Raw genomic sequence first — 25,015 nt, 5'->3', positions numbered from 1 at the left:
AAGATGACATCTGTTTTAATTTGCTTTGGGATTGATTGATTTTGGGATTTGACTTGGGAGGATGACAGGCTGTGTCGCTGTCGGCATGGTTGAGGTGTGGCTGGCACCTCGTGTGGTTCATCAAATGGTTGCAGTTGCGTGGAGTGCAGTGAACATGCCTGACTTTTGGCTTTGTGAGGCTCCAGATAGAAGTTGGCATATGGATGCTATGGGTTGGATTGCGCCTGTCGAAAGGAGCGGTGTCTGCGGTGTCTGTTATGGTGTCGAATGTCATTCACTGTGTCTGCAGGCGTGACTGAGTGTGACTATAAAGGGGTGGTGTGTCCCTGCGGGAAGAATCGTGGCAGCCTACAGTGTGGATTGAATGGGTCTTGGTGAGACCTTCCTGTTAGGACGTTGGGGGTACGTTTATCTGTCTGTCTGTCTGTCTGTGAGCAGGACGTCTCAGGAAGGTGTGGACGGATTTGTACGCAATTTGGTAGGGTTAGGCATTGTGTGAGGGCTGGTTACATCATTTGCAATTTTGTGTCAGAGGTTAAGGATCAGATAAGTTGTTGTTGCGATAATTTGTGAACGAGGGATGAGATACTGACCAAATTGTGTATGGAATGATGTAAACTAAAAATTAAATTGAGTATATATGGGGGACAGATGTTGTGTGCAACAAAGGTAAATTGATTGGATTTTGGCAAGGTTGAGTGAGATATGTGGTTGGATGGGGTGTGGAGGCGAGTTATGACTGCTCCAAGGAGCAGTCCTGGTGTTGGGTCTCATATAATCGTGGTTAAAGTACATGTGCAGACAAAAGTGTGCTTTGGTTTGTATGACTGGAAGAGAAAAGACAACATGGGTTTGTTTTTTGGGAATGCTAGCTTGGTGGGGGTGTGAAGGTCACGGCGTGCTGGGATATCTTTGTGTACAGTTGCTGGCTTGGACTGGCTTGTTTGCGGGGAAAAAGAAAACAATTGGAGCTGTTTCGGAGAAACGGTGGCTGGGTTGGAGGTTGGGATCCAGTATTATGTTCGGAGCACGCAATCCTGAGCAGAATGGATTGCCATTGGGCATGTTAATGATTTTAACAGAATGGTGGCTCCTGAGCAAGGGAATGAGTTCTGGGGAAAATGAATTCAACGTTTTATGTATACTGTATTAGTGTGTTTGAGCAAGGCTGTGCGATACCACTCGACACAGGAGTGGTGGAGAGCTGAAGTGAATTCTGCCAATAGGGTGCCAATATGGTGCAATAGGGTGACAACTGATTTTTGTTGGAAAACTATTTGTTTGCAGTCTTGGTTCGTACGTAAGCTGGCAAAGAGATTATACCAGTCTGAGGAAGTTGTGTCCTTTGGATGGGAGCTGGAGTCTTGTTGGGTTGGGGCTTGTGGCTCGCCATTGTCTGTCTGCCAGTTATGGTGGGCAGAGGGAAGAGGGAGTAATGATGCTCTGGCCTCCTGCTTGGCAGAAGGTAATTGTGGTTATTGCTGGTTTCACCCCTGTCCAAAATTGAGCTCTCGGGAGCTGAAGTGTGAAAGATGGGGACGTTGTCTTGTGGACAATTTGTGAATGGCTAGACAGACGCGCCTGGAAGGGGAAATTGTATTTATAACTCATGTGGGAGTGCTGTGGGATGCTGGCCAATGCCAAAAGGGTTCAGGAGGAAGTGTGAAGAAGGTTGTTGGAAGTGCAAAGATGATAAAGGAAAGTCGAATCAGATGGATTATTTGTCAATGACAGGTGACTCTGCAGGGATTTGTTGAGAAGGAAGGGGAAAGGGTTGTAAAAAGTTGATGGTAAAGGCAGGGAATAAGAGAAAGTGGTTGTGGAATGTTGTTTTAGTGATAAGAAAGTGATAAAGGTGGTTAGCTTACACTGGGGAGAGTGCGTCAACGAATGGAAAGTTGTGAATTGTATTTAACAAAATTGTGTTAGATTGCTACACGCAGATTGACCCCAATCGAGGAGGTGGTTGGGGGCTGGAGCAGATTGGATCACGGCTCTGCAGACCAGGTGAACAGAACTCCACCAGGTACGTTGGGATCACATCAATTGAATTATTGCTCATAAGGGGAGGTGATAGGGCAAAATGAAGAAGATTCTCATGGGGACCACAAGGCAAACCCCCGCTCTTGCAGGGAAATGGCCTTGGGATGCTAGTTGTTGTTGTTGTTGGGTGACTCTAGGCTCTAGAACCTAGGACAAAGTGCAGGGAAAGGGAATATTTTTCCAGTGGTTTATACTGGTGCGAAATTCGCTTGACTAGGAAAAAGGGAAAAAATGTCCAGGTATTGATAGGATAACAGTGAAGTTTTGAAGGGGAGAATACCGATTATTTCCATTGACCGATAATGGTTGGGGGGGGGGGGGGGGGGGAATGGTTGGTAACTCATGTATTATTAAATGCAGTGAAGATGATTAAAGGAAGGTATTTTCGGAAATTGGTGAAAGTAAATATAGCATTTGAATTTCCAGACACGACGCAGGGAATGCGGCTATGAATAGCCAACCATCTGAGAGATGAGGTAACTAAATGCCAATTGGTGGGGCGGGGGGCTAGGAATTTGATCCCGGTGTGTATAAGAAAGTATTTTTCAGGATGGACGATGAAGAAACCGCCGACGGAAGACCATGATCTTGACCGCCGAGGCCGTCGACCTGAACGAGCCCCTGGGTGATGCCGATGTGACCGGCGCATCTCAAGACTGTTGATTTATTTGTTAATTGTGATGATTTTGTTGTAAATCCCCTGCGGGAATTGGCTAATGCTTCTTATGTATTAATAAGCACACAGCTGCACATCTCCGCTTGATCCGACTATGGATCTGACTGCGACACTGGGTCTGGCTGCCAAAGGACCTGACACTGATACTCTGGATCCACAAGCTGATTATGCGTCCATGAACGACTTTGACACAAAAGGAAGTTTCTCTCTTTACTTTGAATTGTCCGCATTTCTCTCTTTACTTTGAACTGACCAAATTCAAAAATCAACCGCATTTTTTTTTAAACAACCAATTAAACCATATCACACCACTCTCGTGAACGGAGATGTTATTGACCAAATTCAAAAATCAACCGCATTTTACGTGGTTGATTTTTGAATTTGGTCAGTAATGTCTCCGTTCACGAGAGTGGTGTGATACGGTTTAATTGGCTGTCCAGCTTTGCCCACCCCACTTTGCATATACCCCGCCCACTCTGCATATAAGGGGATGTTGAGATGATTTTATCACTTTTGAGGAAGATTAACAGAGGCATGTGGCTTTGTCACATGTTGTTAATCGAAACGTTGAGTCATTGTTTGTTCAATTAAAGGTTGGAGATCTTACCATGGAGTCATTTGGATTTACTCCCAACCGCAAATCTTTGCTTATATATATATGAATATATATATATATATATATATATATATATATATATATATATATATATATATATATATATATATATATATATATCTATATATGTATATATATATATATATATATATATATATATATGTATATATGAATATATATGAATTCTCTGTCTCACCGAAACCTGGCAACAACCTCTGGACTACTACACACTCAACCTCACCACACCCAATGGATATTCCTACGTCAATAAACCACGCTCGGAGGGCCGAGGTGGTGGAATTGCCGTTATCCACCGTCAAGACATCAAGACCAACCTCATCTCCATCTCATCTGCTCCATCATTTGAACACCTGGCTTTAAAACTCTCTGGTCACACGCAGTCAGTCATGGCTGTCGTCTACCGCCCTCCCAAACCACACCCATCATTCCTGTCTGACTTCTCCTACTTTCTGACCCAGCTATGTTCCCTCTCCCCCTCAATCCTCCTCCTTGGTGATTTCAATATCCACATGGACTCCACTGACTCCACAATAACCACTGACTTCACTGATTTACTCACCTGCTTTAACCTCACTCAACATGTCGACTTTCCTACCCATATCCGTGGTCACATTTTGGACCTTGTCTGCTCCACTGGATTAAATTTGCACCATCTCTATGGCTCCGACCTCACCCTCTCTGACCACTTAGCCATCACTCTGACCATCAACATCCCCGCCCCAACACCAAGGCATTATCGCACAATCAACTTCCGTAAGCTAAACGCTCTTTCACCTACCTCATTCTCATCCACCCTCTCTGAAAAAATGTCCACTTCTCCCTTCATTGACCTCCACACCCCTTCCGACCTCACTGACTACTACAACCACACTCTCTCCTCCTGCCTTGACCAGCTTGCGCCTGTAAAAACCAAAACAGTTTCTTTCACCCATTCTGCTCCCTGGTTTACCCCTGAACTCCACCTGATGAAAACTCGTGCTCGCCAACTTGAAAGACTCCGCAATAAAACGGGTCTCACAGTTCACTCCCAAGCCTACAAGGACCACATACAACACTACAAAGATGCCCTCTCCCGCGCCCGCTCTGCCTACTACTCTCAAATTATCCACTCTGGCTCCGGAAACCCAAAAGCACTCTTCTCGACAATAAACAAACTCCTCCGCCCCCTGAACACCACCACCCAGTCATTCACAGTAGACAACTGCATCTCCTTCCTCTCTTTCTTCCAACGCAAAATTGACAACATCTACAACAGCTTGACCACCGCCGCACCCGCTCCCCCTCCAACCACCTGCCCCCTCTTGTCCTGCCACCCCCTGTCTCGGTTCTCCCCAATCTCTCCTACTGACCTCTCTGAACTCCTCATAGGAATGAAAACTGCCACCTGCACTCTTGACCCCATCCCCTCCAGCTTTGTCAAAGCCTCCCTCCCTGCTCTCTCTCCACTTATCATTGCAACAATAAACTCCTCCCTGTCTACAGGCATCGTCCCACCTTCCCTCAAAATTGCTGCTGTTACCCCCATTCTAAAAAAACCTGGTCTAAACCCTGACACCCTAAACAACTTCAGACCCATCTCCAACCTACCCTTTCTGTCAAAAGTTTTGGAACGCGCTGTAGCCACTCAACTCAAACATCATCTCTCTGCCAATAACTTGTATGAAACATTCCAATCCGGATTCCGCTCCAACCACAGTACTGAAACTGCTCTCCTCAAAATCACCAACGACCTTCTCCTCTCCTCTGACGCTGGCAACCTCAACATTCTCGTCCTCCTCGACCTCAGCGCTGCCTTTGACACCATCGATCACACTATCCTCCTCACCCGACTTGAATCCACCTTTAACGTCACCGGCACTGCCCTCTCTTGGATTAAATCATACCTCTCTGACAGATGCCAGTTCATCTCCATCAATAACTGCAAATCCCCCACTGCTCCCCTCCCCCAAGGTGTCCCCCAAGGTTCAGTTCTTGGCCCCCTCCTCTTCATCCTTTACCTGTCCCCGCTCGGTCACTTAATCCGCCGTCATGGTCTCCAATTCCACTGCTTCGCCGATGACATCCAGCTTTTCATCTCCACCAAGTCCGTCTCCACCGACACCCACTCTATCCTGACAAACTGCATCACTGAAATAAAATCCTGGCTTCAAATCAACTTCCTCAAGCTTAACTGTGATAAATCTGAAATAATCATCATTGGCCCAAAAACGCTCACAAAATCCACCCATAACTTTGCCCTCAACATCGACGGTATCCCAGTATCCACCTCCCCTCACATCCGGAATCTTGGCGTCATCTTTGACCAAACCCTTTCCTTCGACAAATACACTAAACAGATCACAAAGTCAGCCTTCTTTCACCTGAAAAACATTGCCCGTCTCCGCTCATCCCTCTCCTCCACGGCTGCAGAAACCCTCATCCACGCCTTCATCACCTCCCGTCTGGACTACTGCAATAGCCTCCTCTATGGTTCACCCTCAAAAATCACCAATAAACTCCAATACATTCAGAACTCCGCTGCCCGTCTACTCACTCATTCCCGGACCCGTGACCACATCACCCCCGTCCTTTACAAGCTTCACTGGCTCCCCATCCCCCAGAGAATCCAGTACAAAATCCTCCTCTTGACATACAAAGCCCTCCATAACCTGGCCCCATCCTACCTGGCTGACCTCCTCTCCAGACACACTCCCACCCGCAACCTCCGCTCTGCTGGTACCAACCTCCTGACCCCCTCCATCCGGACCAAATTCAGATCCTGGGGGGACAGGGCCTTCTCCATCGCTGCTCCCACCCTCTGGAACTCACTACCTCACACCATCAGAGACTCCTCCTCACTCACCACATTCAAAACATCACTAAAGACCCACCTGTTCAACGCTGCATTCAACATTCAACCCACAGCATTTAACCCCTGACTATCTCTTCTCCTTCTCCCTCCTTTTGCTTTAAATATTTCCCTATTGATTCTTGTCTTGTCTTTTTGATTCTTGTCTTATATATATGCCGTATATCGCTGCTGTTTGTTTTCTTGATTCTTGTCTTTTTGCAATTGTTGTTTTCATGTATTGTTATGCATTATGTTTTCCACTCTGTCAAAGCGCCTTTGGGCTTCTGGAAAAGCGCTATACAAAATAAATGAATTATTATTATTATTATATATATATATATATATACATATATATATATATATATATATATATATATATATATATATATATATATATATATATATATATATGTATATATATATATAGACAGTGAAAGCTTGACTTACGAGTGCACCAACTTACGAGTTTTCCGAGATACGAGCCGTCGCTCGGGCGGTTTTTTGCTTTGAGATGCGAGCCGAGATCTGAGTTACGAGCTTACGCCACCCGCCACTAGGTGGCCCAACGAGCGTTCCGGTCACGTGGTTATCTTGCCGTGCAAGCATCTCTGCCGTATATCGCTGCTGCTTTGTTTTCGCATGTTGGTTATTTTGGAAAATTTCTTAGTTTTAACCATGGGTCCTAAGAAATTGAGTGCCAAGGGCAGTACTGAGAAGAAGAAGAGGATGATGTGCTTGGATATAAAACACGCAATCGTCAAAAAACATGAGCGAGGTGTGCGTGTTGTCGACTTGGCGAGGCAGTACGATCGTAGTACTTCTACGATATGTACGATTTTGAAGCAGAAGGAGTCGATAAAGGCTATAACGCCAGCCAAGGGCGTTAAGATTATTTCAAAACTCCGGACTTCTATCCATGAAGAGATGAAGAAGTTGTTGTTTGTGTGGTTGACGGAGAAGCAGCTCGCAGGAGATACCGTGACCGAGAGCATCATCTGTGAGAAGGCACGAGACATTTACGGGGATTTGGTGCAGCAGGCGGCGGGAACATCAATGGACGAGGCATGGGAAGAGTCATTCAAAGCCAGTCGGGGATGGTTTGATAATTTTAAGAAGAGGACTGGCATTCACTCCGTCGTCAGGCATGGTGAGGCAGCAAGCTCGGATGTGAAGGCAGCTGAAGATTTTATTATAACTTTTGCCGAACTGATAGAAGCCGAACGATACATCCCCCAGCAAATCTTCAACTGTGACGAGACAGGGCTCTTCTGGAAAAAGATTCCGAGAAGGACGTATATAACGGCAGAGGAGAAGAGCATGCCAGGCCACAACTTGTTCAGAGTGCCGGCGATAGCTCGCCTTCTCTTTGTGGAAAACACGGTGAGATCCTTAACATCCAACAACTAATGGGACGCAAACGGGGCGCCCAGTTTAGCGGTACACACATTGATGAATCACCCTGCCTGTGAAACACCGACATGACAGGTTATAGCTGGGTCGGGATTCAAACCCAGGCTGGGCAGTTTAGAGTCAAGTGTGCGTACCTCTAGTCCAGGCCATCCTGCCAACTTGTATGCTGCATACAGGTGAAATATAAAGCGCGAGATATTTTTATATATACGGTATATTTAAAAAACAAATATGTGGTTTTTGGCGGGTGTGGTTTTTGGTGGGCTGGAACGGATTAATAGGATTTCAATGCATTTTAATGGGGAAATTTAATTTGAGAAACGAGCAAATTGAGTTACGAGCTCGGTCACAGAACGAATTAAACTCGTTAGGTCAAGGTTTCACTGTATATATATATATATAATATATATATATATATATATATATGTATATATATATATATATATATAATATATATTATAGATATATATTATATATATATATATATATATATATATATATATATATATATATATATTATAGATATATATATATTATATATATATATATATATATAATATCTATCTATCTAATTATATATTATATATATATATATAGTATATATATATAAATAATATATATATATATATATATATATATATATAATATGTATATATATATATATATATATATATATATATATATTATAATATATAGTATATATATATATACAGACTTGGCATTTAATATGGAATATTTTTTTTCTTTGACTTGGGTTTACTTTTCTTAACTCAGTATATCAATCTGGTGAGTTTCTTTTACACTTTCGTGATTTATTTGTTAAAAGAACCATGTCACTGATTGTCTGTCGCAGCAAGAAGTCAACAACAGGATTATATCACAGGTGGCGTGGCAAAATGTACGGACAGGTGCATTTGATGATTGGCTTCACAGTCGGGTATACAAGGGTTGTTGCGTTCTGTATTAGTGGAAAACAACTGCTGCACGTCTCCAAAAGTTATTGCCGCTTCCTCTGGAGATGTTCTGTCAACTCGACAATGCTGTTTGTCATGGAGTGGTGGCTTTATGAAATTACGGCATGAAACAGCATGCTATTGCTCTGCAGTATGGCATCACTCAAGGTCAGGTGTCAAAGATCCTGAAACGAAATGCTCAGAGGGGTGTCCCTACTCCAGTGCTGAGGCCAGGACGTCCCCGCAGAACCACAAGGAGGGATGATCGCCAGCTGCACCGGTTAGTCCGCAATGGCCGTACCAAGTCAGCTAATCGGCTTAGGGCTGAGTGGCAGCAACTGACAAATGTGCCTGTATCCAGAAGGCTAGTCAACCAACGACTGGTTCAAGCAGGCTATCGTGTCAGGCGTCCCCTGAGAAAGCCACGCCTGACCAGACAACGCCGCCAGCGCCGATTGCAGTGGGCCAGAGAGCACCGTCAATGGCAGCAGGACACGTGATCTTCAGTGACGAGTCTAGATTTCTGGTCTATCATCAAGGTGGCCGCGTCCGAGTGCGCAGCCAAGTGCATGAAGCCTACAACAAAAATTGTATAGTGCCAAGAGTCCAAGCTGGAGGTGGTGGGGTGACCGTTTGGGCTGCTTTTCATGCAGGGGGCAAAACTGACCTGGTTGTTCTGAATGGAAACCTGAACCAGTTCAAGTACAGGGCCATTCTGGAAGAAACATTGCTTCCATTTGCTCGTGCAGCCATTCGAGGAAATTTTGTCTTCCAAGATGACAATGCACGGCCTCATCATGCTCACATGATCCAACACTTTCTTTCTGACCGTGGTGTAGAGCATATGGAGTGGCCTGCCATGTCCCCGGATATGAATCCGATAGAGAACTTGTGGGCAGAATCAACGCGTCAAATCGACCACTTGGACCAGCAGCCGACCTTTGTGCGTGAATTGCAGCAGGCTATTGTCACTGCATGGCAAGCGATTCCTGTCCAAACCTTGGCAAATCTCGTGAACAGCATGCCTCAACATGTACGTGCTCTCCTGAATGCTCGTGAGGGTTAAACGAAGTACTGAACTGTAATTTTACTGTCCGTAATCCCAGTCGTAATTTAACTTTTGTTTTTGTGAATTTTTTTTGGCTAATGTGCAAAATAAAGAGATACTTCTGGAAAACGTACAGAAGTTTAACACAGTACTGTCCATGAATTGAGTTCGATATCAGTTTACATCACTTTCAAGGATCAATTTATTTGTTTAGAAATGTCAAATGTGGTTTTTGTTTCTTTTAAAGGTCACATTAACAAAATCTAGAATAATTTCAACATAATTCCAATGAACTTTTGGTTCTAAGACATCTTGAAAAGTAAGTTCACCCCCACAAAAAAAATATTCCATATTAAATGCCAAGTCTGTGTGTATATATATATATATATATATATATATATATATATATATATATATATATATATAACTGTAAGAAATAGTAGAAACTCCAAAGTACGAGCAGGGCGTCTCATTTGTATTGAATAAATAATCGTTAGATTAAATAAGACGTGGACGTAGCTTCAGGACGTCGATCTTTAATTGCCGAATTGAGGGGAATTAAAGATCGACGTCCTGAAGCTACGTCCGCGTCTTATTTAATCTAACGATTATATATATATATATATATATATATATATATATATATATATATATATATATATATATATATATATATATATATATATATATATATATATATACAGTGAAACCTTGACTTACGAGTTTAATTCGTTCTGTGACCGAGCTCGTAACTCAATTTGCTCGTTTCTCAAATTAAATTTCCCCATTAAAATGAATTGAAATGCTATTAATCCGTTCCAGCCCCCCAAAAACCACACCATTTAAAAAAAATATATATATATATATAAATATCTCGCGCTTTATATTTCACCTGTATGCAGCATACAAGTTGGCAGGATGGCCTGGACTGGAGGTACGCACACTTGACTCTAAACTGTCCAGCCTGGGTTTGAATCCCGACCCATCTATAACCTGTCATGTCGGTGTTTCACAGGCAGGGTGATTCATCAATGTGTGTACCGCTAAACTGGGCGCCCCGTTTGCGTCCCATTAGTTGTTGGATGTTAAGGATCTCACCGTGTCTTCCACAAAGAGAAGGCGAGCTATCGCCGGCACTCTGAACAAGTTGTGGCCTGGCATGCTCTTCTCCTCTGCCGTTATATACGTCCTCCTCGGCATCTTTTTCCAGAAGAGCCCTGTCTCGTCACAGTTGAAGATTTGCTGGGGGATGTATCCTTCGGCTTCTATCAGTTTGGCAAAAGTTATAATAAAATCTTCAGCTGCCTTCACATCCGAGCTTGCTGCCTCACCATGCCTGACGACGTAGTGAATGCCGGTCCTCTTCTTAAAATTATCAAACCATCCCCGACTGGCTTTGAATGACTCTTCCGATGCCTCGTCCGTTGATGTTCCCGCCGCCTGCTGCACCAAATCCCCGTAAATGTCTCGTGCCTTCTCACAGATGATGCTCTCGGTCACGGTATCTCCTGCGAGCTGCTTCTCCGTCAACCACACAAACAACAACTTCTCCATCTCTTCATGGACAGAGGTCCGGAGCTTTGAAATAATCTTAACGCCCTTGGCTGGCGTTATAGCCTTTATCGACTATTTCTGCTTCAAAATCGTACATATCGTAGAAGTACTACGATCGTACTGCCTCGCCAAGTCGACAAGACGCACACCTTGCTCATGTTTTTCGACGATTACGTGTTTTATATCCAAGCACATCATCCTTTTGTCCTTGTTTTATATCATCCTTGTTTTATATCCAAGCTCGCCCGCTCGTAACTCAGATCTCGGCTCGCATCACAAAGCAAAAAATCAACCGAGCGACGGCTCGTATCTCGGAAAACTCGTAAGTTGGTGCACTCGTAAGTCAAGGTTTCACTGTGTATATATATATATATATATATATATATATATATATACATATATATATATATATATATATATATATATATACACACACACACACACACACACACACACACACACACACACACACACACACACACACAGTCAGAAACCTGGTGATGTGAATCTCTGCCCGGGAGGGGAGAGGGAGAGGAGAGATTAGAAATTTGTGATTTAGCCAAGGTTCCAACATGCAGTAAATTACAGTACATTAAAGCCACTTGGGAATATTTAACATCCAATATTTGAGTGCTAGCAGATGAAAGCTGGTTTAATATATTTTCAAAAAGAATAGTATTCAATGGTTGAATGACCCTGACTGCAAAGAATCAGCGCAACACATCATAAGCAGAAGGCCTTTCACTATGAATCATCTTTGTTTACTTCAAGATAAACCAGGTGTAACCATAAAAAAGAGAGAAATTTGGGCAAGATGAGATGGAGAGAACGAATTTACATCCAGATACTATGCACTGCATCCAGAAATACAAATGGTGAAAACAACCTTCAAATTGGAGTAAGGTGTACGTTATGTGTAAAGGTAAAAATATATTTTATATAATGTTGTGGAACTAAAGTCCTACAATTTACATTAAAATAAATAATAAAATTTACAAAAATGTACCCTGTTACAAGTTGTGAACAGCAGAATTAGAAAGTGTCATGGCCAGACTCACCCTGACACGGTCCTTCATTACATTCCCTTATAGCCTTGGGTTCTTCTCCTTCACACGTCACATCGTTTTCCTCGTCAACAGCAACGCAAACCGCTTGTTGTCGCTGCAAGCCTCTTCCACAAGATTTTGAACACTGGATGAAGAAGCACAGAAGAGGTCACACGAGGTCCCCTATCATTTCCTGTTATTAGTCCCCTACCAGAGTACACCGGAGGGGACTAGAGGTTTGCACTCCGTCCCTCTGTCTGTCTGTCCGTCAGTCCGTCGCGCAAAGAACAGTTTTCCGGACTTTTTTTTCTAAACTCTTAATGCTAATGATTTCAATCTTGGCACATGGTTTCCTCATGATAAGTTACAGATCAAGTTCGAACTTCACGACGTTTCGATCATTTTTGACAAAGTTATGGCACTTTGATTTGGCTCTTATTACATTGCATAGAGTGCGCAGTTCGTTAGTATCGTATAATTCGTTCGTATAATTGCTATATCAACTGAAGTTTGGACAGCTGGTTAGATACCAGAAGTCTGATAGAACACGGGAAAAAACCTTGCTGAAGGTTGAATAAGACAAAACACCTTTGTGGACACAGATGCGTAAATGTCTGGAATGCTTTATCTGTAGCAGTAGTCGGTATTAGTACAGTGGAAGCCTTTGAGAGGGCCATTGACAGGCGTTGTTGTACTCACAGGCCTGTGCGTTATTATAATATAAGATGGGAGCTTCAAATTTATGCATCATTGAAGCTGAATGAAATTCCAGATATTGAGTTGCACGAATGATCTTAATAGTTTGAACATCACATTTGTTCAATTGTGTTAATGTTGAAAGATTTGTACATGTTTACTGACAATGGAGGAGGTGATTTTAAGAGGGATTGATTGACAGCGAGTTGACTATTTCTGATGAGTTAAATCCAATATTGAACTTGAGCGAAGTCGATGGCACACGATTGCAAATCCCTACACTTCCCACCTAAAGCAAAGTTGAAAGATGGCAAAATGAGTTCCATCTGGAACAACCCAATATCAAATTTTAAGGTCAAAACAATCTCCTGTTTTGGCCCATATGACCTTAGAGGTCCACAGGATCAGAATAAAGAATTGTTTTGGGTGTGAGGAGGTAAGTAATAAACAACAAACTGAACAATGTGGTTTTCAATTCCATTAATTTTTTGAGGTGTTAAAGTTAAAAACACCCAACCTGGCTAATACGGTTCCTAAAAATTCCAGAAAACCTCCATGGTCATTGTGTAACCTGTGTGACATCATCAGGACGATAGTCCGAGCACACAAATAATAATGAAGTGAATTTCACAAATAATTTTCTGATCAAGAATCCGCAGATTACGACAATAGTCAAAATCATGATGTAGTAGGTGCTGTCAGACATGTATGAACCTGTGGTGGAAATCAGGAATGACATCGTTCATGAAATACCTGATGTGTACAATAATTGGGACAAGGTAGAAGAAAGACTCGGCAATAACAACTGGTAAGTGGTAAATGTGGCGTTTAGTGGTATTTTGATGTAACATTTCTCTGTAATTATTGTAGAAACTAAAAGGGCACCCAGTAGAGCACTTAGCTCCACCAGACTTAACAGCTTAGTTTTGTATCCCACGGTTAGGCTGGATCTGCTGACCTGAACCAAAATCGAATCGGCTTGTATTTATCATCTAACCGACTCATCCACCAAGTTTGTCGTAATCCATCCACGACTTTTTGAAATAATACTCTTCATAAGTATTGCAACAGTGAAGTCAAATTTGTTATTACTAGTAGACCCGCTCACCATGGGAGCGGCAGGGGGACCCATGTTATTATCCTTATTATTACTGCCAATTATTAGGTTTACTCTCCATGAAATGGAGAGTAACCTATTATTACTGCTAGAGTTTTTCTTATTATTCTTCCGCCCTATTTTGCACCTCCGAAAATTTCATAATTAATGTTCTCAGCAACCCCTTGTCGGATCGACAGAAAATTTTCATCAAATGATCGCCTCGGCTCCTAGAATTTTTTAATGCTAATTATGACGTCATAGGTCACGTGGTATGGGCGCCATCTTGTAAAACACATTCAAATTTGCCCCTCTGTATCTCCGAAACGGCTCAATGGAAAAATTTGAGGAATGGCTCATTCTAAAGAACTCTGCAATGGGAACAAAAGACATGTGTATCGAGTATATTAAAAATGCTAACGTTAAGAGGTTAGAATTCGTCAAACAAAAAAATTTCTCCCCCGAAAATGGGATTTTTTTTCCAGATGCTTAGTTAAAAAAAACTCAGAATGCAAAAGTTTTCGAAGTCATACGTCACATGGTTCGGCCGCCATCTTGTTTTTCGTGAAAAAACACAAAAACCACTTTTTCTCCGCAACGGCTGAACGGATCGAGCCCAACCTTGGCATGCATATTAGCATACACATGACGAACAAAAAAGCCAGCGAGCACGACGTCATCCGACACATGCTTTCAGAGTTATGACGTTTTAAAGCTCAAACTAGAAATGGTATCACCTCCATAATTTCTGGAGATATCGAGTGGAAACTTTACACCAATGTTCCTCATTGGGGGATGTTTCAATATTACTTGAGACGTTTTGATAAGTCACATGGTTTGGCCGCAATAAATAATGGAAGTTAAATTTTAAAAATCTTGTAACTCTTGAACCACTGCATGGATCAACTTGAAGTTTTAATGCAATTAAAACTAAGCTAAGCTCTAAGCTAAGCTAACAAAACTAAGCTCTCATCAAGCGGAAGAAGTGTGCAAAATTTCAAGATGATTGGATGTACGGTCTCGAAGCTATAAGTCTTTATTGTTGAAAGAAGAAGAAACACACCGATTTGTGCTCCCAGAACGTGATCACTATCACACGATCTCCCGCGGTCATTTGAACCTCAAATAAAATTCCAATTGCAGATTTCTCAATAGATGAGGTCTATTAACAAACGAATGAAACAGATTTGCTCAAATTCTGACTTTTTTTAAATCGATCGCATTTCACCCAAAGTTATGAGATACTGAAGAAGAAGATGTCCATCCAGGACGTGATCACTATCACACGATCTCCCGCGGTGATTTCAACCTCAAATGAAATTCAAATTGCAGATTTGTCAATAGGGGAGGCACATTAACAAATGAATGAAACAGATTTGGTCAAATTCTGACTTTTTAAAACTCGATCGCATTTCACTCAAAGTTATGAGCTACTGAAGAAGAAGATTTCCTTCCAGGACGTGATCACTATCACACGATCTCCCGCGGTCATTTCAACCTCAAATGAAATTCCAATTGCAGATTTGTCAATATAGTCCGGGAGCTAAGCTAAATATAGCATAACAATTGTGCATTTTGTGAGGAAAGCACCAAATTTAGCACACTAGTGGACTATCATATTATGAAAAGATCTGGATATTGGGCCATCTCAGATTCAGAGATTTGATTTTTGCAAGATTTGCAGATTTGCAAGCTGAGATTGCAACGCCAGGGAGGGCCGACTCCTTCCTGCGAGCTGCCCACGTCACCCGCACAAGAAGAGCTCATCAAATCACTGCAGCGGCACTGCACATCCTGCAACACCGTGCGTATGAACGCCACTGTATGACATATGCTGATGATGCAGAAGAACTGCCTGAGTTTGAAGACTGGTGTCACCAGAGAGGAGAAGACAATCCCAACTTTCAGTACTGGGCAACTGTGCTGGAACTAGAGATGTTGGTACTGGTCTATGTGCGTTCTCTGCGGCAGGCTTCATTCACGATGTACCTTGATGCCCTGACGGAACTGGTCCCATGGTTCCATGCCTTAGACCACACACACTATGCCAGGTGGGTCCCTGTTCACCCGAGGGACATGGTTGCACTCCCAATGAAGCACCCAGATGTAGCCAGAGAATTCAGGGCTGGCAACTTCACTGTACAGAAGACGAAGAAGGTGTTCTCTTCGATCCCAATCAAATCGAAATCTTGCAAAAATCAAATCTCTGAATCTGAGATGGCCCAATATCCAGATCTTTTCATAATATGATAGTCTACTAGTGTGCCAAATTTGGTGCTTTCCTCACAAAATGCAGAATTGTTATGCTAAGTTGCCCCACTAATAGGTGAGGCACATGAACAAACGAATGAAACAGATTTGGTCAAATTCTGACTTTTTTTAACTCGATCGCATTTCACACAAAGTTTTGAGGCAATAAAGAAGAAGAAGAATCGTTTGGCTTCTCAGACAAAATAAATAATTCTGTCTCTGCAATTTCAGGTTAATTTTCTTTTTAAAATGGCTTTTTCTGCAATCCGTGCATGGATTGACATGTGTGGATGTGTGTGTAGGTGTGGGGGGGGGGGGGGAAGTGTGTGTGTGTGTGTGTGTGTGTGGGGGGGGGGTTGGTGTGTGTGTGTGTGTGTGTGTGTGTGTGTGTGTATGCATGTGGGGATGTGTTTGTGTGTGTGGGGATGTGCATGTGTGCGGATGTGGGGATGTGCATGTGTGTGGATGTGTTTGTGGGTGTGTGTGTGGGGGGGGGGGGAGGGTGGATATGTGTGCATGTTGGGGTGGGGGGGTTGGGGTGTGCGTGTGGAGGACGGGGGGTTGGATGTGTGTATGTGTGTGTATGTGTGGGGGGAGGGGGGATGTGTGCATGTGTTTGTGTGTGTGTTAGAGGTGGGGGGATACGTGTGTGTGTGTGTGTGTGTGTGTGTGTGTTGGGGGTGGGGGTGGGGGTGGGGGATGTGTGCATGTGCTTATGTGGGTGGGGGGTAGGGGGAATGTGTTTGTGTGTGGGGATGTGTGTGGGGGGGGGGGGAGGGGGGATGTGTGCATGTGTTTGTGTGTGTGTTAGGGGTGGGGATAGGTGTGCGTGTGTTTGTGTGTGTGTGTTTGTGTGTGTGTGGATGTGCGTGTGTGTGGATGTGTGTGTGGATGTGTGTGTGGGTGTGGGGATGTGCGTGTGTGTGGATGTGTGTGTGGGTGTGTGTGGGGGGGGGGGGGGGGAGGTGGATATGTTTGTATGTTGGGGGGTGGGGGGTTGGGGTGTGTGTGTGTGGAGGAGGGGCGATTGGATGTGTGTGTGTGTGTGTGTGTGTGTGTGTATGTGTGGAGGGGTGTGTGTGTGTGTCGGGGTTGTATCCAAGGGGGTTGTGTCAAAGCATGTCCAATGAAAGTGGGGTTGTATCAAAAGTGGGGTTGTATCAAAAGTGGGGTTGTATCAAAAGTGGGGTTGTATCAAAAGTGGGGTTGTATCAAAAGTGGGGTTGTATCAAAAGTGGGGTTGTATCAAAAGTGGGTGCGAGTAAACCGGTCATCACTGCCAGCAGTTTTAAAGTGGCAATTCTGATTAGGTTTACTCTCCATTAAATGGAGAGTAACCTATTTATTAATGCTCGAGTTTTCTTATTATTCTTCTGCCCGATTTTGCACTTCCGAAAATTTCATAATTAATGTTCTCAGCAACCCCTGGTCGGATTGACAGGAGATTTTCATCAAATGATCGTGTCGGCTCGTATAATTTTTTAATGGTAATTATGACGTCATAGGTCACGTGGTATGGGCGCCATCTTGTAAAACACATTCAACTTTGCCCCTCTGTATCTCCGAAACGGCTCAATGGAAAAATTTGAGGAATGGCTCATTCTAAAGAACTCTGCAATGGAAAGAAAAGACATGTGTATCGAGTATATTAAAAATGCTAACGTTAAGAGGTTAGAATTCGTCAAACAAAAAATTTTCTCCCCCGAAAATGGGATTTCTTTCCCAGATGCTTAGTTAAAAAAAACTCAGAATGCAAAATTTTTCGAAGTCACACGTCACATGGTTCGACCGCCATCTTGTTTTTCGTGAAAAAACACAAAACCCCTTTTTCTCCGCAACGGCTGAACGGATCGAGCCCACACTCGGCATGCATATTCGCATACCCGTGCCAAACAAAAAAGTCAGTGAGCACGATGTCATCCGACACATGGTTTCAGAGTTATGACGTTTTAAAGCTCAAACTAGAAATGGTATCACCTCCATAATTTGTGGAGATATCGAGGGGAAACTTTACACAAATGTTCCTCATGGGGGATGTTTCAATGTTACTTGAGACGTTTTGATACGTCACATGGTTTGGCCGCAATAAATAATGGAAGTTAAATTTTAAAAAGCTTGTAACTCTTGAACCACTGCATGGATCGACTTGAAGTTTTAATGCAATGTAGCTCTCATCAAGCGGAAGAAGTGTGCAAAATTTCAAAATGATTGGATGTACGGTCTCGAAGCTCTAAGTCTTTATTGTTAAAAGAAGAAGAAACACACCGTTTAGTCCTTCCAGAACGTGATCACGATAACGCGATCTCCCGCGGTCATTTGAACCTCAAATAAAATTCCAATTGCAGATTTCTCAATAGATGAGGTCTATTAACAAACCAATGAAACAGATTTGGTGAAATTCTGACTTTGTTAACTAGGTCGCATTTCACACAAAGTTGAGCTACTAAAGAAGAAGAAGCGTTTGGCTTCTCAGATAAAATAAATAATTCTGTCTGAAATTTCAGGCTAATTTTCTTTTTAAAATGGCTTTTTTCTGCAATCAGTGCATGGATTGACATGTGTGGATGTGTGTGTGGGTGGTGTGGATGTGTGTGTGGGTGTGGGGGGGGGGGGGGGGGGAGGGATGTGTGTGTGTGTGTGTGGGGGGGGGGGGTTGGTGTGTGCCTGTGTGCGTGTTAGGGGTGGTGGGGTGGGGGTATGTGTGCGTGTGTTTGTGTGTGGAGGGGTGTGCGTGTGTGTATGTGTGTGCGTTGGGGGTGGGGGGTGATGTGTGTGTGTATGTGTGTGTGTGTGTGTGTGGAGGGGTGTGCGTGTGTGTATGTGTGTGCGTTGGGGGTGGGGGGTGATGTGTGTGTGTATGTGTGTGTGTGTGTGTGTGTGTATGTGTGGAGGGGTGTGCGTGTGTGGGTATGTGTGTGTGTTGGGGGTGGGGGGGATGTGTGTGTATGTGTGTGTGTTTGGAGGGGTGTGTGTGTGGGGGGAGGGGTGTGGGTGTGTGTGTGTGTGTGGAGGGGTGTGTGTATGTGTGTGTGTTGGGGGGTGGGGGGATGTGTGCGTGTGTTTGTGTGTGTGTGTGTGTGTGTGTGTAGGGGGGATGTGTGTGTGTGTGGGGGGGGGGGGGGGAGGGCTGTGTGTGTGTGTGTGGGGGGGGGGTTGGTGTGTGTGTGTGTGTGTTTGGAGGGGTGTGTGTGTGTGTGTGTGTGTGTGTGTGTTTGTCGGGGTTGTATCCAAGGGGGTTGTGTCAAAGCATGTCCAATGAAAGTGGGGTTGTATCAAAAGTGGGGTTGTATCAAAAGTGGGGTTGTATCAAAAGTGGGGTATCAAAAGTGGGGTTGTATCAAAAGTGGGGTTGTATCAAAAGTGGGGTTGTATCAAAAGTGGGGTTGTATCAAAGTGGGGTTGTATCAAAAGTGGGGTTGTATCAAAAGTGGGGGCGAGTAAACCGGTCATCACTGCCAGCAGTTTTAAAGTGGCAGTTCTAGTTATTACTATTGTTAGATTAGGTCATTGAATGGATCAGAACATGCATGATATTATAACGTGTTACTTCAGAACATGCATGATATAACATGTTGTATCAGGTCATTGAAAGGATCAGAACAAACATGACATTTTAACATGCTAGAACAGGTCATTTAAAGGATCAAAACATACATGATATTATAACATGTTACATCAGAACATGCATGACATTACAAACATGTTATATCAGCTCATTGAAAGGATCAGCCCATCCATGACATAATAACATGTTATATTAGGTCATTGAAAGGATCAGACCGTGCATTACATTATAACATGTTATATTATTATCAGGTCGTTGAAAGGATCAGACTGCACATGATATTATAATATGTTATATCAGGTCATTGAAAGGATCAGACTGTCCATGACATTATAACATGTTATATCAGGTACACCCGCACACTACGGGAGCAGCAGGAAGGATCATTCCTCATTGGGGAATATAGATTACAGTCGATCTATGGTCGGGTCTCAAGAACATTGGGTGTGTGTTCGTTTACCAAGTTTCTTGTGGAGAGATCATCAAGTGGTTTAAGCATTCAAGCAAGAACTCCATTCAAAACCGTTAAGGAATGGCTGGCTTGGCAAGCACTAGCTAGCTGCTTGGAAAATGACCACAACCCAGGCTTCCACCCCTTCAGTTTCGTGTTAAGCAGGAGCGAGTTTTAAAAGTTCACTTCGAAAAACACCACGTTAGCGCCAGGAAGGGTGATGTTATTAACACAACCCTTGTGGGGTATATAGAGTACAGTAGATCTTCGCTCAGTTATGTAAGTAAAACTTACCTCATGGATGTCGGGATTCCTCCAAATTTCTTTATTTAGCGTTATAAACAGCATTGGTGACTGTTTAAAAAGCGAATCATACGTGTTTGTGGTTTACAATATATTTTACTTCCGGTAGAGGCCGTTGCTCATGATAAGCAACGAAAACGCCATGATAAACTATTTATAAATGTTGACTTGACGTTTGTTCAAGGAGGAAAAACCCCTTGGGGAGGTGGGATATTATTGGTATTAATATTGTTTTGTAATAACATTAATATTATGATGTTATCGTTAGTTTTGTTATTCTAAGCGGCCTTGGAAAAACGCCACTATAAAGCTAACGTAATATGGATATACACCTCAACAATCAACATGCAACCCCATTGATGGCAATGGCAGGGATAACTTGCTCAGGGGAGAAAACCCCCTTGGGGAGAGGGGAAATGAATATGCTACAACCTTCATTATGTAACCCTTAGTCATCCTGTCAAGTTTGGTTGAGATTGGATAAGTAACGACAGAATGTATCGCAGTCAAAAAATCATCAGACAGACAGACAGACAGACAGACACCAAATGGTGTATTTTAGTATGATTGCTATATACTCGAGAAATTTGGATTTGAGATCAAAAGTTCCATATGAGGCAACAGTACAGAAGGTCATCTTTTATTTATTGGTATGTATATACATGTATGTTATAACATTGCAGGACAAAGTACTTTGTATGTTCAGTCCTCCCATTTTAGGTAAGCATAAGTATTGGAACAGATGACTGACAGGTGTTTCTTGTTGCTCAGGTGTTTCTTGTTGCATTGATCGTTCACACATAAAATAGCTGTGAATGTCTAGTCTTGTTTTTAGCCTTTGCTTTTGTCTTGGGAGTCTGTTTTTGGAGTCAGAAGGTATAAACCAAAATGAAGACCATAGAACTGTCAGTGAATTAAAAGCAAGCAATTCTGAAGCTGAAAAAACAGAAAAATAAATTAGAATGATAGCACAACTAGTAGGCATAGCAAATACAACAATTATGTATATCCTGAAAAAGATAGAAACCACGAGAGGACTTAGCAATAAACAACGGCCAGATCGGCCAAGGAAAACAACTGTAGTTGATGACAGAAAAATCATCAGAGCTGTGAAAAAAACCCCGAAAACTACTGTCAGTGACCACTCACAACATCCAGAGTTCACCAGCAGAATTACAAAGGCTACACCGCAAGATGCAAACCTCTCATCAGCACCAAAAATATAAAGGAAGATTAGAACTTACTAAGAAGAACCGAGGTGAGCCAGTGGAGTTCTGGAACAAATTTTATGAACAAATGAGACAAAGATAAACCTTTACCAAAGCAATGGAAAGGTGAAAGTGTTGAGAAAGGAAGGAACTCCACTCCATATGATCCAACGCATACCACCTCATCTGTGAAACATGGTGGAGGGAGTGTCATGGCTTGAGCTTGCATGGCTGCCTGTGAAACTGGCTTACTCATCTTTATTGATGATGTAACTAATGATGGCAGCAGCAGAATAAATTTGGAAGTGTACAGAAACATTTTGTCTGCTTATGTACAATAAAAAGCCTCCAAAGTCATTGCGTGGTATTTCACCATGCAGCAAGTCAAGGACCCAAAAACACACCACGAACGTAACCAAAGAGTTAATCAGGGATAAAGTGGAAGTTTTTAGACTCGACAAGTCAATCTCCTGATTCACATCCAACGGAGATTGCATTTCACTTGCTGAAGACGACACTAAAGTCAGAAACCCACGAAAAAAAAATGCAGAATTACCAAGAGCAACACATGCAAGAGCAATGTTTACCAAAAAAATGTAACAATATGTGTGCAAATAAAAGCAAATGGACCTGGTGTAGACTGCCCTGTTCAGTAAGCAGACACGGGGATTATTCCGCCCCTGCATATGTCAACGCGAAAATAGAACATGGAGAAAAACAAACAATTTCACAGATTCAAACGGTCTGGTGCTTTTCTCTTGCGCATTGAACATCACAGTGGAACGGTCGATACAGTCCGAGGTGATTCTTTCAGTCTCCATGACGAGTGGAGCTTTCACTAAAGTTTTTGAGGCATCTGAGACAACTGGAGCGGCCATGACGATCTCTGGCAGAGATGGGTCAAACTGTTGTTCTGGCTGTGATAGTGCTGCTGCTGCAGGCTCTATCGACTAACAGTGACGCTAGGGTCACGTGGTCCTGGTGTCGACAAATTTTGCGTCCGTCTTGCAGGTGAATCGCTTAGGACAGTGGACCTGGCTTCTCGATGACGTCCCAGGGTAACCACGTCGCACCAGGTCACACCCGTGCCAAAGTTTCGGGCAAACACTGGATCTCCAATGTTGATGCAGCGACTGTTGGACAACTTATCGCGCACCAACATTTAGCTGACTCTGATAGACATTTGACAACATGTCCGGTTTGAAATTGTCAAGTGCCCTTTCTGTGTATATATGTATGTATATGTATATGTATATGTATGTATGTATATATGTATATATATATATATATATATATATATATATATATATATATATATATATATATATCTCTCTCTCTCTTTAATGTGATTATGCATTTCCAATCCCTGGTCACAACTCGGTTGAAACTGGAATTTCAGTATTATAGCAGAAATGCAAACATTAGGGATTTTGTTGAGACATGGTGTGTGGGAAAAATATGCGGGGTAAATGAGAATGTATTAGAGATTTACATGTAGGTGTTTCCTTGTCTTTGGAATTTATTTGTTTTGGAATGTAGTTAATTTACATTGATTGTTTCTCCTTTTATTTGACTTTCTATGACTTTGGTTGTATTCTTTTGAAAACTGTTTTTTGGTTTATTCTTGTTGATGCTTGTTTTTGTAGTTTTATAATAAAAGGACTTAAAAGTCAAAAGGGGTGTGTTTCTCTTTCTTTCTCTTTCTCTGTCTCTCTCTCTCTCTCTCTCTCTCTCTCTCTCTCTCTCTCTCTCTCTCTCTCTCTCTCTCTCTCGCGCGCCCCCTGCTGGTCGTTGGTGAGTCGTGCGTGGGTGTGGCAATCATGGCTGCTGTGTGTGAGGAGCTGTGAGTACTGTGTTGTGTTGTTGCCTTTCCCATCCCCCTTTTCACTCCCTCTGTGTCTTTGTACGTGTTTGTGAAGTTTTCCCCGTGTTTTCCTTCTTCGTTGAGACAAAAGAGAGAAAGAGAGCGCGCACGGTGAGTTTGGTGCGAGTCCTAAAGAACCTTGTGTTCTTCGGGCCTGTGCTCTGCTTGTCGTGTTTTCATTATCGTCGTTTATCGGCTCCCTTATTCTATTTCTTTTCATTTTACCTTCGCCTGCAGGCTTTGCTTGCGATAGGTTCTATTTTGTTTTGCTTTTTCAAATCTTTTCTTAGTTTTGGTTCATTTATCGCTATGGCAAACAGTCGTTTGCAGAAAAGCATTTACGAGTCACTTACTCGTAAAAATGGGGTAATAGTTAGTCCACCCGACGGGGTTCGGGTCGATGACGTCGTGATGGGCTTGGGTGAACTCGTTGGTTTTGAAAATGTGTTAGCAGCTTCAAAGATGAACCAACGAGTTGTTGTTTTTCTTTCCGAGGAGCGCTATGTCGCTCAGGCGGTTGAAACTGGTTTGTCCTTACCGCCAGATATTTTCGTTAACGTTAGTATGTTGGACTCACCCGCGGTGAAAATCACTTTATCTAATTTACCGCCTTTTGTTAAAAACGAACAGATTTTGTCCGTTTTAACACAGTTTGGCACCGTGGTGTCAAAAATCTCCATGATCCCCTTCCGTTTGCGTTCGGATTCTACAGTCCGCCATATCATGTCCTTTCGGCGGCACTGTTACATGGTGTTAAAAAACAATGCTCAATCGCTCAATGCTTCAGCTACGTTGGTCGTTGAAAATCGAAATTATCGAATGTACATCGCAACAGAGACAATGACGTGTTTCACGTGTGGTGCCTTCGGACATTTAAAAGGTGCTTGTCCGAAGTGTGTATCCGGTGGCACATCTAGACAGTCAGGAGCAAATGCCGATTCTAGTGGCACATCTAGACGGACAGAACCAAATGTCGATCTTCGCAATGACAATGGCGCGTCTGGGACGGCAGATCAGCCTTCACATTCGAGCGCGGAAATCGATAATTCACCGGCTGATGACGCGGGTTTTACTACCGTGTCCTCCAGGAGGAGTTATAAAAGAGGAAGCGGTAATGAGGACATACAGGCGAGCGTTTCGAAAAAGATAGCGCCGTCGAATGAACGTAATGTTTCTCTTTTAGAAACAGAAGCTCCTGCAGCTGGTCTTCTGCTGCAGAATAGGTTCAGTGTGTTTGCTGAAATGGAAGAAGACGTTTCTGTTCATTCCTCTCATGAACAAGGACCAAGCGCAATGCCCCAAGATGTTGTGGTAACCACCCCGGTTACTGAAACTAAAGTCAAGAACCACAAACCTGCTCTCGTCCCGCGCCCTGCTGACGATGA

At 43.0% G+C, this 25,015-nt stretch overlaps 1 protein-coding gene across 1 annotated transcript in view; it reads right to left on the bottom strand.

The window, feature by feature from the left end:
• LOC137433067 (A disintegrin and metalloproteinase with thrombospondin motifs 3) overlaps nt 1–25,015 on the bottom strand; it is a 388,598-nt gene that overhangs the window by 12,912 nt on the left and 350,671 nt on the right. The window contains exon 21 of the mRNA XM_068125510.2: nt 12,210–12,342. Within this exon, the coding sequence (XP_067981611.2) occupies nt 12,210–12,342 (133 nt within the window). The remainder of the gene's footprint in view (nt 1–12,209; nt 12,343–25,015) is intronic.

Source organism: Myxine glutinosa, chromosome 8 (assembly GCF_964187855.1).
Source record: "Myxine glutinosa chromosome 8, kmMyxGlut1.1, whole genome shotgun sequence".
NCBI lineage: Eukaryota > Metazoa > Chordata > Myxini > Myxiniformes > Myxinidae > Myxine > Myxine glutinosa.
This window is presented reverse-complemented; position numbering and strand designations above follow the sequence as displayed.